Source organism: Oryctolagus cuniculus, chromosome 11 (genome assembly GCF_964237555.1).
Source record: "Oryctolagus cuniculus chromosome 11, mOryCun1.1, whole genome shotgun sequence".
NCBI classification, from domain to species: Eukaryota; Metazoa; Chordata; class Mammalia; order Lagomorpha; family Leporidae; genus Oryctolagus; species Oryctolagus cuniculus.
This window is the reverse complement of record NC_091442.1, coordinates 21,899,329-21,911,982: the sequence shown is the minus strand read 5'-3', so window position 1 is coordinate 21,911,982 and position 12,654 is coordinate 21,899,329. Positions and strand designations below refer to the sequence as shown.

Here is a 12,654-nt window from a genome sequence, read left to right as displayed (position 1 = left end):
GAAGAGCCGTGCTGGGCTCTGAGCCTGGCCTTGTCACTCCCGTGCTCTCGCCTGCGCACAGCCCAGCTCTGCTGCTGCCCCTGCAGTGGGGCAGGCAGGAGGTCGCTGCTGCAGACCCGAGGGCTCCTGGAGGTGGCAGCTGCACCGTCTGCGCCGCGGTTCCAGGCGGGCAGTGAGGCTTGTATTAACGAGAGGTAATTACGGGCATCCGCATGGGCCTAAGTATAGCTCATTGACAAAAGCAGCCCAGGCGCAGCTGCTTCCCCCACAGGGCCGAGGCCCTGCCTGTTTTAAGACTTCTCGAAGGTGAGGCTGCTGCCACCCCTGGGTGCTGGGTGGCTGAGCGGATGGCACCGCGGGGACCAGGAGCCCTGAGCAGAGGAGCTCAGAGGGCGTCACTGCGACCAAGGCTCAGGTTGTCCTCACCAAGCTCCGTGCTGCACAGAGGGGACACCGAGGCCCTGAGGAAGGAGGGGACCAGTCCTACGTCACGGGAAGTAAACAGCACAGCCAGGATTTGAGTCCAGGCCCAGCGTCAGGCGCTTTCGACCGTGCTGTGTGGCATCCCTGAACCGGATGCTGTGGCTTATCCCCAGGAGCATGGTGCAGTGAGGTGTGGCTGACAGTCCACCCTATCATCTTCAAAGGAGGGAAGGGCCACCGTCCCCATGTCACAGACGAGGAAACTGAGGCTCGGGTGGGAGAACTCAGTCACCCAGTGCCCTGCAGTGTCCTGTCTCAGTCAAGTCCTGCAAGTTCCTGGAGACCCCTGTGGGAGGCGGGGGGCACAGGACCAGGTGCAGGGAGTGGCTGAACCTCAGTGCATTTACCGTGAAGGCCCTCAGACCCATGGACAGCTCTGGAGCTGGGTGGACACTTCTAGGTGGTTCTTTTTTTTTTTTTTTTTTTTTTTAAGATTTATATATTTATTGGAAAGGCAGAGTTGCAGAGAGAGAAGGAGAAGGCGGGGGGGGGGGGGGTGGAGTGAGTTCATCCTTCTGCTGGTTCACTTCCCAGACAGCCTCAAGGTCCAGAGCTGGGCCAGACCAAAGCCAGGAGCCAGGAGCTTCATCCAGGTCTCCCGGGTGAGTGCAAGGGCCCGAGTGCTGGGACCAACTTCTGCTGCTTTCCCCGGCACATGGGCAGTGTGGAAGCACATGCAAAGATGCTCAGTGTCATGGTCATCGGGGAAGGCCCAGCTGACCCACAGCGGGACACCAGTTCGCACCTGCCAGATGGTGCTGATGAAAGCACGGCTGGCCATCCTGTACAAACAAGGACGAAAGAGGAAAATAACAAGTGCTGGGGAGGACGTGGAGAACTTGGAATCTGTGCGTTCTGGTGGGAGTGTAAGACGGCACAGCTGCCGTGGGAGAGTGCTGGTTCCCCAGGGAGTTAAACAGAGGCGGTGCAGCAGTTCTGTTCTCAGGGGTACGCCCACAAGCACTGAAAACAGGGCCTTAGACAGAGAGCGCTGTACCCATGTCCGAGGGGCATCACTTACAGTGGCCAGCAGGTGGAGACAACCACAGGTGTTCATCAGTCCGCCGTGGCGCCAGATGGAGCTAACGGGTCCCCACACTGAGAGCGCACTCAGCGTCACAGAATTGTATGCTTTAAAATGGCTGGTTTTACATTATGTGCGTTTTACCTCAATTTTGTTATTTCTTTGAAAGGCAGAGTTACAGAGAGAGGGAGAGATCTTCCATCCATTGGTCCCCGCATCCCACCCTCCATGGCTGCAACAGCCGGGGCTGAGCCAGGCCGAAGCCAAGAGTGTCTTCCAGGTGTGGGTGGCAGGGGCCCAAGCACTTGGACCATCTTTCACTGCTTTGCCAGGCCATTGGCAGGGAGCTGGATCTGAAGTGGAGCAGCCAGGGCACAAACTGGCACCCACAAGGGATGCTGGCATCACAGGCAGCAGCTTGTAACCCACCATGCCACAACACCCGCCCCCTCCATTTTTTTAAAAAAGGGAAAACGGGCTGGTGCTGTGGCATAATAGGTTAAACCTCCGCCTGTGGTGTCAACATCCCATGTGGGTGCTGGTTCATGTCCCAGCTATTCCACTTCCCATCCAGCTCTCTGTTAATGGCCTTGGAAAGTGGCAGAAGTGCTTGGGCCCCTGCACCCACCTGGGAGACCTGGAAGAAGCTCCGGCTCCCAGCTTCAGATGGGCCCAGCTCTGGCCATTGCAGCTATTTGGGGAAGTGAACCAGTGGATGGAAGATATCTCTCTCTCTCTCTCTCTCTCTCTTTCTCCCTCTCCCTCTCCCTCCCTCCCTCCCTCTCTCTGTAACTCTGCCTCTCAAATAAATAAATCTTAAAAAACACACATACACACACACACAAAAAGAAAACATCCATGGAGAAATAAAATCTACACTAAGCAGCCGAATGGGTAGTGGGGGAGTATGTATGGCTTTTGTGTGACACATCTATTAGAACATAAAGAAGTCAAAAAACAAGCAAGTTTCCAGCCCACACAGGTGTTGGAGGAAAGTGCTGAGCCCAGCCTTTGCAGGGGGCGATGGAGGCGTCTTCCGGGAGTGGTTTGAACCTCTGGAACTGTACTGCCCAACGTGGTAGCCACTTGGCACGTGCTCTGTTTAAATTTAAGTTAATTAAACTTAAATACGACACTGCTTAGGACACCCCCATCTCATATCATGGAGTGCCTGGTTCAAGTCCCAGCTCCACTTCTAATTCTGGCTTCCTGCTAACACACACACCGGGAGGCAGCCATGATGATCCCCACAAGGGAGGCCTGGATAGAGTTCTGGGCTCCTGGCTTTGGCCTGGCTCAGCCCTGGCTGTTACAGGTATTTGGAGGAGGGAATCACTAGATGGACAGTCTCATCCCACCTCCCTTCCTTTCCCTTCCACTTAAAAATAAAACAAATAGGGCCCGGTGCTGTGGCACAGCAGATTAAGCTGCTGCCTGCAGTGCCAGCAACCCATCTGGGCACCAGTTCCAGTCCCGGCTGCTCCACTTCTGGTCCAGGTCTGTGCTGTGGCCTGGGAAAGCAGTAGAAGATGGCCCAAGTCCTTGGGCCCCTGCATCCGCGTGGGAGACCTGGAGGAAACTCCTGGCTTTGGATTGGCCCAGTTCTGACCATTGTGGCCGTCTGGGGAGTGAACCAGCAGATGGAAGAATTTTCTGTCTATACCTCTCTCTCTCTCTCTCTCTAATTCTGCTTCTCAAATAAATAAAGCTTTTAAAAAAAATAAATAAAATTAGAACTCCAGCTGCTCATGGGCACTAGCTGCATTGCACACCTGTGCCTGGTGTGCCTGGTGGTTACCACGTTGGACAGCACAGGATCTAGGGAGTGACAGCACACACTGGGCAGACAAGTAAATGTGAGAGTTTCCAAGAGCAATGAGAATGATGGAGAAAACTCAGCGGGGCCCTGAGCTTGGCTGATGGGTGGGGATGAGGCTGGAGGTGCCAACCAGATCTGCACTGTGCAGGGCCTATGCCCATGCTCCCCACTGCAGCCCCTCGGCTGGTGGGTGCAGCCCCCACACCTCCCCTTCTTTTCATGAGGGCTGGGGAGCTGGGCCTGCACTGTGAGCCAAGACCTGGGTTCTAGGCCCAGCTGTGCGTGGCTTCGTGCTGCCCGCTCCCAGGCTGCCACCTGTGTCACGGGAGGCCGTGGGGCTGCAGCCTCTGTCAGTTCCAGAGGTCTGAAGTCTGAAATGCTTTGCGGGGCTGGCTTCCCACTGCGGGCTGCAGGGCGGAAGTCGTCTCCTTGGCTGCTTCTGCTCCTGCATTCCTTGGCTCATGAGCGCCTCGCTCTGACCTCTGCTTCCGTCCTCCTGTCTCTGGCTCTGACCCGGTAGGCTGCAAGGACCCAGGAGATTAGGTTACAGCCGTCAGGTAACTCGGGGTCATCTCCCCATCTCGAGACCCTTAACTTAGTCACATTTGCTGGGAAATCACATCTGCACAGTTCCTTTAAAAATATATATAGTTAATTGAAAGGCAAAGCTAGAGAAGGAGAGAGAGAGAGAAAGAGAAAGAATATCTTCCATCTGTTGGTTCACTCCCCCAGTAGCTTCAACAACCAGGGCTGGGCCAGGCTGAAGCCAGGAGCTTCTGGGTCTCCCACGTCAGTGGCAAGACCCAGGGACTTCTGCCATCTTCCACTGCCTTTCTCAGGTGCAGTAGCAGGGAGCTGGATTGGAAGTGGAGCAGCTAGGGGCTGGCGCTGTGGCTCACTCAGTTAATCCTCCGCCTGTGGCGTCGGCATCCCATGTGGGTGCCGGGTTCTAGTCCCGGTTGTTCCTCTTCAGTCCAGCTCTCTGCTGTGGCTCAGGAGGGCAGTGGAGGATGGCCTAAGTGCTTGGGCCCCTGCATCTGCATGGGAGACCAGGAGGAAGCAGCTGGCTCCTGGCTTTGGATCAGCGCAGTGCTGGCCATAGCAGCCATTTGGGGAGTGAACCAATGGAAGGAAGCCCTTTCTCTCTGTCTCTCTCTCTCACTGTCCATAACTCTACCTGTCAAATAAATTAAAAAAAAGAAGAAGAAGAAGAAGAAGAAGTGGAGCAGCTAGGGCTCAAACTCATATGGGATTCTGGCGCTGCAGGAGATGGCTTAACCCGCCATGCCACAGCGCCGGCCCCCGCACGGTTGGTTTTGACTTTTGACAAGCACAGGGCATAGTTACTCTGCATGCCATGCTTGGCTCCAGACAGATCCTGGGTGTCCGATGTGGCCCAGCCCCGCCGAGAGCCACTCCCCTGGCTCGTCCTTGCTCTGCTGCAGCCACACCAGCTCTCGCTGATCCTCGGCTCTCCAGGCACAGGCCAGGGGGCTCCTCCGAGCAGGGCTGGTGAGGGTCCGGGCTCAGACACCTTGGGAACTGCTCTCTGCTCCCTGCTCCAGACACGAGGGCTGGGGCCTGGGAAAGAGAAGGAGCTTGCTTCGATCTGGGACTGGCATTTCCAGGATGGCCCTGACCCAGGATCAGTTAGTCCAATGCCCGCATTGTAGATGGGGAAAGAGACACAGCAGCTCCACGCAAATGCTGCCCCCTGGTGGGGCCTTGCGTGTGCACACAGCCCTGAGGGTGTACCTGTCACCAGCCATCACTGCGCATCCCCAGTGGAAAGGGGGACCCTGCAGGCTCCCGGGGCCCTCTCAGGCGGACTTGGGAGCCACACAGGGAGGGACAGAGTGGGTTGTCACCGAGGACTTCTGTGTGGGACTCTGCTCAGGCAGAAAGCTGGGCAGCACTTCTTTCAGACCAAGGTAAGATGGGTCCCTGCCCCGGCTCTCCCTGCAGACTTCTGGCCTCGAAAGAGCCAGTTCCTCCCCGCAAAGCAAGGGGTGCTCAGGGGCCCAGAGGCCACCTCCCCAAGAGCTGCAGAACCCCTGTAGACCACACCCTGGGCCGGCATTCCCGGGGCAGCATCTCCAGGCCCAAGGGCTGGGTTGTTGGAGGGCACGTGCACATGTGCTGGCGTGTACAGGAGTTACAGCTCCTCACGGGCGGGGACAGAGGTGGAGATGGGAAGAGGGTAGGGGCTGGGCAGCCGCTCCCACTGCATTCCGCCCGGAAGTCAGAGGAGACCCAGAACTGTGCAGCCGAGCTGGCTTCCCAGGCCATTGGGAAGATGAACTCACCCAGCTGGGGAGGAGAGCACGCTTGTCTGATCCCAATGGCTGCACCGACTTCACGGGCCTGTATCTGTCAAGGGCAAACTCCCTGACCCGAGAGGCACCCCCCCACACACCGAGACCTGACCTTCCCGGCACCCTGTCCCCTCCAAGTCCAGCTGACCCCGCCCTGTCTTCTCTCCTCAGGATCCCTGCTGCCCGGGAGAGGCAACCCAGGCGCCCCGATAGGGCGACGGCCCCAGCCCCTGCCCCGCGGGCCGGGATCATGAAAGGCCTCGGCGACAGCCGCCCCCGCCACCTCTCCGACAGCCTGGACCCACCGCACGAGCCCCTGTTCGCAGGGCCTGACCGCAACCCCTACCTGCTGTCACCCACGGAGGCCTTCGCCCGCGAGGCCCGCTTCCCGGGAGCGAGCGCGCTGCCGGGGGACGGCCTGTTCCCCCTCAACAACCAGCTGCCGCCGCCCAGTAGCACTTTCCCACGCATCCACTACAACTCCCACTTCGAGGTGCCGGAGGAGAGCCCCTTCCCCAGCCATGCCCAGGCCACCAAGATCAACCGGCTGCCCGCCAACCTCCTGGACCAGTTCGAGAAGCAGCTGCCCATCCACCGGGATGGCTTCAGCACGCTCCAGTTCCCCCGCGGCGAGGCCAAGGCCCGCGGCGAGAGCCCAGGCCGCATCCGGCACCTGGTCCACTCGGTGCAGCGGCTCTTCTTCACCAAGGCCCCCTCGCTGGAGGGCACGGTGGGCAAGGCCGCTGGCAATGGCAGCAAGAAAGGTGGCTTGGAGGACAGCAAGGGCCGCAGGGCTAAAAGCAAGGAGCGGGCCAAGGCCGGGGAGCCCAAGCGGCGCAGCCGCTCCAACATCTCGGGCTGGTGGAGCTCCGACGACAACCTGGACGGCGAGGCCGGTGCCTTCCGCAGCAGCGGCCCAGCCTCTGGGCTGATGACGCTCGGGCGCCAGGCGGAGCGCAGCCAGCCGCGCTACTTCATGCACGCCTACAACACCATCAGCGGGCACATGCTCAAAGCCACCAAGAACACCACCACCGAGCTGGCCGCCCCGCCACCCCCGCCGGCGCCCCCGGCCACCTGCCCCAGCCTTGGGGTGGGCACGGACACCAACTACGTCAAACGGGGCTCCTGGTCCACTCTGACCCTCAGCCACACCCACGAGGTCTGCCCGAAGACCTCAGCCACCTTGGACAAGAGTCTGCTCAAGTCCAAATCCTGCCACCAGGGTCTAGCCTACCATTACCTGCAGGTGGGTGACCCCCAGGGCCAGGGGCGGGGCAGTGCCCACTTTGAGGCCCAGGGGAACTGTGCCCTTGCTCAGGAGGTTGCATTGTTCTGGGCCTCTGCCCTCTGTGTGCGTGCCCCGTGGGCGATTCCTCCCATTGGGCACTCTCTGCAGATGCTGATTAGGGACCCCCGGGCCCAGCCCCCAGTGGAGACCCAAGCATGCCCCTGCACTGGAAGCTGTGCCATGCCAGCCCCTCACAACGCCAGGGGCATGGCCTAGTTGCCAGCATCCCGCCCACCTCCCCCATCACACTGGCGGCTCCTTGAGGACAGAGGCCATAGCTGACGTGGCTGTGTGTCCACAAGGCCCAGGACTGAGTCTCAAGTGCTCAGGAAATGCGAGAGAGAGGTAGATGGACAGGACAGATGGACGACAAAATGGACAGCCAGGAACAGCTAAGGCACAGCCCCGAGGAGCAGGGTGCTTGAGACAGATGCAGGGAGGGTCGTGCCCGGGCAGGCAGAGTGTGATGGAGTCAGCAGAGGGTCGCAGGAGCCCCAAGCCTCCCCCCACCCCGGCTGGGGGAGGCGCCGCCTTGCAATGCTGATGCTTACAGAGGCACTTCAGGTGCTCCAAAGCCACAGGTGCGCCGCGTGGGCCTGTGCACAGCCGGTGCTGAGGCGAGGACGCTGTGAGCGGGGACCTGTTGTTCCCAGTGCGGTGATTGCTGGTACAAGCATGTGTGTGCATGCTGAGAGGGTGTACCGAGGGCGTGGCGGGATGTGTGGCCGGTATGTGTCACTGGGGTGTGGGACGCTGGGGTACTTGCTGAGGGGCGGGGGCTGGGGGAGGTGTGCACATGCACAGGGTGGGCTCCCGCTGGACTCAGGCCAAGGTATGTGTGTCCTCGCTGGGGGGGGGGGGGGCAGGTGCACGAGCTCTGTGCACGTGGAGGTGTGCACACACACAGGTGGCCTCCCGCTGGACTCGGGCCAAGGTGTGTGTGTGTGTGAATGGGTCACATGACCACCCACTAGGTGTTCACGACAGTGCGGACTGAGTGACGGAGGAGAGTGACTGCGTGTGTGGCCCCCAGCAGCCAGCAGAGCCTGGCCCAGGAAGGGCAGGCCAGGGCCCCTCGCCGTGCTACTGGTTCTCTAACTACCCGGACCAGGAACCACGGCCGCGTGCCCAGCTGCGGCCTCACTTGCTGTGCGTCCTGCACCTCGGTTTTCCCCACCTGTGGGACACAGGCTGTTGATTGCCTCCAGGACCCCCTGACCGGCACCCTGCGGCCAGCACTGGGTCCAGGTGTGGGGCTGCCTCAGCCTGGTGTCCACCTGTGCAGTGGGACCACCCCTGGAGGTGGTGGCCTTGAAGTGACCGCAACAGTGGGCCCTCAGTGAGGAAGGCAGGCTGAAGGGGAGGCCACTGTGGCCACCGGCCAGGATAGCTTTTCCCCCTGGGGTCGCGGAGCAACCCAGGGCTGTGGACATTGCTTGTGGCAGGCACTGGTTTGAGACCGGTCGCGCGCTGTGGCGGAGTGGGCTCCTGCCCTACGGCCGGGGGCGTCTGGACGCCAGTGACCCTAGCCCAGGGGACTGAGGTCTCCGAGGCGGGAGGCGATCCGGGCTGCAGGTGGTGAGCCCGAGGCTGAGCACTGCCCCGTCCCCAGGTGCCCGGCGGCGGCGGCGAGTGGAGCACCGCGCTGCTGTCCCCGCGCGAGGCCGACGCCGCGGCCGAGGGGCCCATCCCGTGCCGGCGCATGCGCAGCGGCAGCTACATCAAGGCCATGGGCGACGAGGACAGCGACGAGTCGGGCGGCAGCCCCAAGCCTTCGCCCAAGACCGCGGCGCGGCGCCAGAGCTACCTGCGGGCCACGCAGCAGTCGCTGGGAGAACAGAGCAACCCCCGCAGGTGGGCTGCAGCCCCGCCCACACGAGGCCCCGCCCACCCGCGAGCGCGCTCCAGGGGGCAGCCCGGCTCCTGCGCAGGCCCTGCCCCCCACCCCACCCCGCCGTGAGCTCCTCACGCGTGTGCCGCGCACCTGGAAGCCTCCCAGCCCCAGAGCCTTAGATCCAGGTGGAGCCGCCCTCGGGCGAGCCTCGCCCGCAGGTGAGGGTCCTTAGCTTGGTCCCCAGACCGGGCACAGGTGAGCCTCGCCCTCCTCTTGGGGGAGTGGTTCCGCTAAACCCTGCCCACAGGGGGGCTCACCCCCAGGTGAGCGCCACTCCCAAAGGGGAATTGTCCCCGGGGAGCCTGCCCTCAGAAAGCCCGTCCCTTGGTCCCTGGCAGCAATGTTGACCAGGGCAGCCCTGAGCCCCGTGACTGTTCCCCCACACCCTACCCTGGGAGCCCCAGGGTGGAGAGAGGGCCTTCACGGGCCCCCGTCCCCCGCCCCAGGCGCCACCATTTGAGCCTCATTCCATCGACTGTGAGACTAGGCAGAGGTAGAAGGGACAGGTTAGTCCTAGCTCTTCAGCCCCTGGGGGCGTCAGCCAAGGCTGCAGGTGGCTTGGGAATCGAGCAGGGCGGTGGTGACTCGAGGCGGGCAGGGGGTAGTGGCTGGGTCAGAGGGCAGAGATTGGCCTCCAGTTGGGACTCAGGACTCCCCCAGACAGCCCCATCGGAGCCTGGGTTTTCCCCATCTTTTAGTGAGGGAGCTGAGCAGAAGGCCTGTGAGACCCCTTGTAGCCCAGAGACCCCACAGTTCTGTGAATGGGGTCTAAGGTGGGCGAGGAGGGCCGCTCCAGGGCACAGGCCCGGGGTGGACTGGCGTCCAGGGCAGTGACAGCTGCCCCCAGCTGTGACTCCAGTTCACCCCGGCGCCCGCCCGGGGCACTTCCGGCTGCGTCACGGGAGCCCACGGGCCGTGTAGTTGTCATCTTGTCAGCGAGGACGCAGGTGAAGCCCGGGGTGGTGGCTTGCCCCGGGGCCGCCTAGCACAGGGAGTTGGGCTCCAGCCCGGCCTGTTCTGTGTCTGGGGCCTGAGCTGTTGGAGTGCTCGGACGTCATCCCCAGACGTGGGACTCTCCACCGGGGTCAGATGTGGAAAGGATCGGAGAACTGGGGCCGAGGGCTGTGTTGGTGAGCCCTCGGGGACCTGGTAGAGGCCCCGTCATGGCGGCACTGATGCCCTGTGACCCGCCTAGCCCGAGATCTGGCCACCTCTGTCCCATCTCTGGAATTGCCCCCAGACTTGCAGGGATGAGACTCGTGCTGTAGAACTGGGCGGAGCTGGGCAAGTCACCGGCTCAAACCGTGAAATGCAAGCTTGTTCTGCCACCTCGTGGCTGAAGCTGGCATGACAAGTGAGGACCTCCTGCTCCCAAAGCTGGCGTTTCTCCCACCCCTTGGCCCCCAGCTGCCCAGCTTGGCGGGGACTTCTGTTTTTCCCTCTGCCACTGGATGACCTTGGCCAGGCTTTTCCCGCTCTGACCCTCAGTTCTCTAGGCTGAACAGTGGGCAGGCTCATCTGCACCCCACCCCCACCTCTCCCCCACCCACCAGGAGTCTGGACCGGCTGGATTCAGTGGACATGCTGCTGCCTTCCAAGTGCCCCAGCTGGGAAGAGGACTATAACCCCATCAGCGACAGCCTCAATGACTCCAGCTGCCTCAGCCAGGTGAGGGCGGCAGGTCAGTGGTCTTGGGAGAGCCCACTCCCCCAAGAAGGACAGGTGCCCAGCCCAGCCCAGCCCCTGCTCAGTGGTCCCCAGACGTCTACACTGTGCTTCTGTTTGTTTTTTGTTCTCAAAGTGCCCATGCGTGTCTGCCCCGCAGACTGTCCCGTGGTGGGAGAGCGTTACCAGGGGCCCAGCACGCACGGCCTCCGGAGCCGAGGGCCCCGCTGTGAACCCAGGCTGCCAGCAGGGGCTGTGAGCCCCGGCAGCCCTGTTGGGTTCAGAGCCCTGAGGATGGGGAACTGGAGGCCTGTGTTCGAGTCTTGTTCCTGTCACTGGTGGAACAGGCCCAGTTCAAGGCCCCTCCCTGAGCCTCAGCTCCCCGAGTGGCTCGGGAGGTGACAGTTCTGTGTCGGGGGCTGCTGTGAGGAAGGGATGAGATGGTGAGCTTCACGCGTTCAGCCAGGGGCGGCTGCCTTTGCGATATCATCTCCTGCTGTGCAAGCTTGCAAGTTACTTCTCTCCTCTGAACCTCTGTGCCCGGAGGAAAGTGGGACTTCGGTGGCTCTACACTAACAGCGATAAGAACTCCGTGCTGCAATAAAAAAAAAAAAAATTTATGTGTATATTTAAAAGGCAGAGTGACAGAGAAACAGGAAGAGATCTTCCATCTGCTGGGTCACTCCCCAAATGGCTGCAATGGCTGAGCCTGGGCCAGGCTGAAGCCAGGAGCCCAGAACTCCATCCGAGTCTCCTGCATGGATGTGGGGGCCGAAGGACTTGGGCCGTCTTCTGCTGCTTTCCCAGGCGCATCAGCAGGGAGCTGGCTGCGAAGCGGAGCAGCCGGGACTTGACCCCGCACTCCAGTATGGAATGTGGGCATCAGAAATGGCAGCTTGGCCTACTGTGCCAGAACGCCGGCCCCACCGTGCTGTCCTCTTAATTTACCTGCAGTTCTCTCAACTGTCAGCTCCTTGAACTCTCACAGTTACCCCAGAGGTGGCCTTGCTTTGCATGTCCCTGTTTCACAGATGAGGAAACAGGCTCAGTGCAGTGTGGTCACGTGGCTGGGAGAAGGTGCAGCTGGATGGGGGGCCCCCCAGCCCCTGCTCCGTGCACAGTGCTCTGGGGTTTGGAGAGGGCAGAGGGCAAGGTGTGCATGGGAAGGCAGGCACCCGCTGCTGGTGCACACCCAGCCTCCGTGCACCCAGGTTAGTGGGCTCACTCTCCTCACCACTGCCTGAGTCCCTCCCCCGGGCTTCTCACACCCAGGAGTCTGAGTGGTGGGCGCAGGGCCTCAACACACAGGCCCAGGCCCAGCGTTCACCCAGGGAGTGGCCCTGGCTTCCAGTCCACTGGCCGCAGCCTGGAGCTCGGTGCGGATCCCCCAGCCCGCCGCGCGGTCCCTGCCTCACCCGAGGGAAAGCCAGTGCCTCCTTGGACCAGACCCGGGCCTTCCTCTCAGTCCTATCCCTGTTCCAGCCACACTGGATCCTTTCTGCTGCCCAGCCAGCAACATGCCACCACCCCGTGCCGGGCGCCCTGCGTTTGCTGTTCTCTCTCCCACGAGCACTCTGCTCGCACATCCTGCAGAGCTGGCTCCTCCTTGGATCGCAGGTCTTGAGACGCTCAAATGTCATCTCCTCCAGGAAGCCTTCCCAGATCAATGAAGCAGCCCCTGGGCCCGCTCCCATCCCCAGCTTCGCTTGACAGTAGCTGGAGTGATGGTGCTTTGCTGTTCACTTGATGTCTGTCTCCCTCCTAAGAGGGGCTCTCCCTGTAGGTAGGGACCTGGCTGTCATGCGCCCTGCAGCGTCCCTGGCCGGAGCCCTGGCACAGGGCGGATGCTCAGTGGGTGGACATTACTCCTCACTGTCTGTCCTGTCACGTGCTGTCCTCTCTCGGGTCTGTCTGTTGGTGTCCATGTCCATGTCCGCGTCCGCGTCCGCCTCTGTGATTGTCTCCATCCCCTCCCACCTCGTGCACTTCTCCCGTTCCCTCAAGTGCATCTTCATCCCTACGCCGCGTCTGTCTCTCTCGCACACCCCATCTCCATGCCCAGTCTGGCCCTGTTACCCAGAAAACTTTGGCCCTTTGGTATACAAAAAGGCTCATGGACCCCCACCCCCCCAGGCTGGGGACCCCAGCAGGACTCACCTGCCA

At 61.5% G+C, this 12,654-nt stretch overlaps 1 protein-coding gene across 5 annotated transcripts in view; it reads left to right on the top strand.

Annotated features, from left to right (window-relative positions):
- DLGAP4 (DLG associated protein 4) overlaps positions 1 to 12,654 on the top strand; it is a 172,548-nt gene that overhangs the window by 90,426 nt on the left and 69,468 nt on the right. For 4 of the 5 annotated variants that reach the window (XM_051846129.2, XM_051846128.2, XM_051846130.2 and 1 more), the window contains exons 3-5: positions 5,813 to 6,890; positions 8,545 to 8,786; positions 10,380 to 10,494. In XM_051846129.2, the coding sequence (XP_051702089.1) occupies positions 5,892 to 6,890; positions 8,545 to 8,786; positions 10,380 to 10,494 (1,356 nt within the window). In that variant the 5' untranslated portion in view covers positions 5,813 to 5,891. Of the gene's footprint in view, positions 1 to 1,022; positions 1,086 to 5,812; positions 6,891 to 8,544; positions 8,787 to 10,379; positions 10,495 to 12,654 lie in introns of those variants that run through there. The other variant, XM_070051880.1, reaches the window with a different exon arrangement.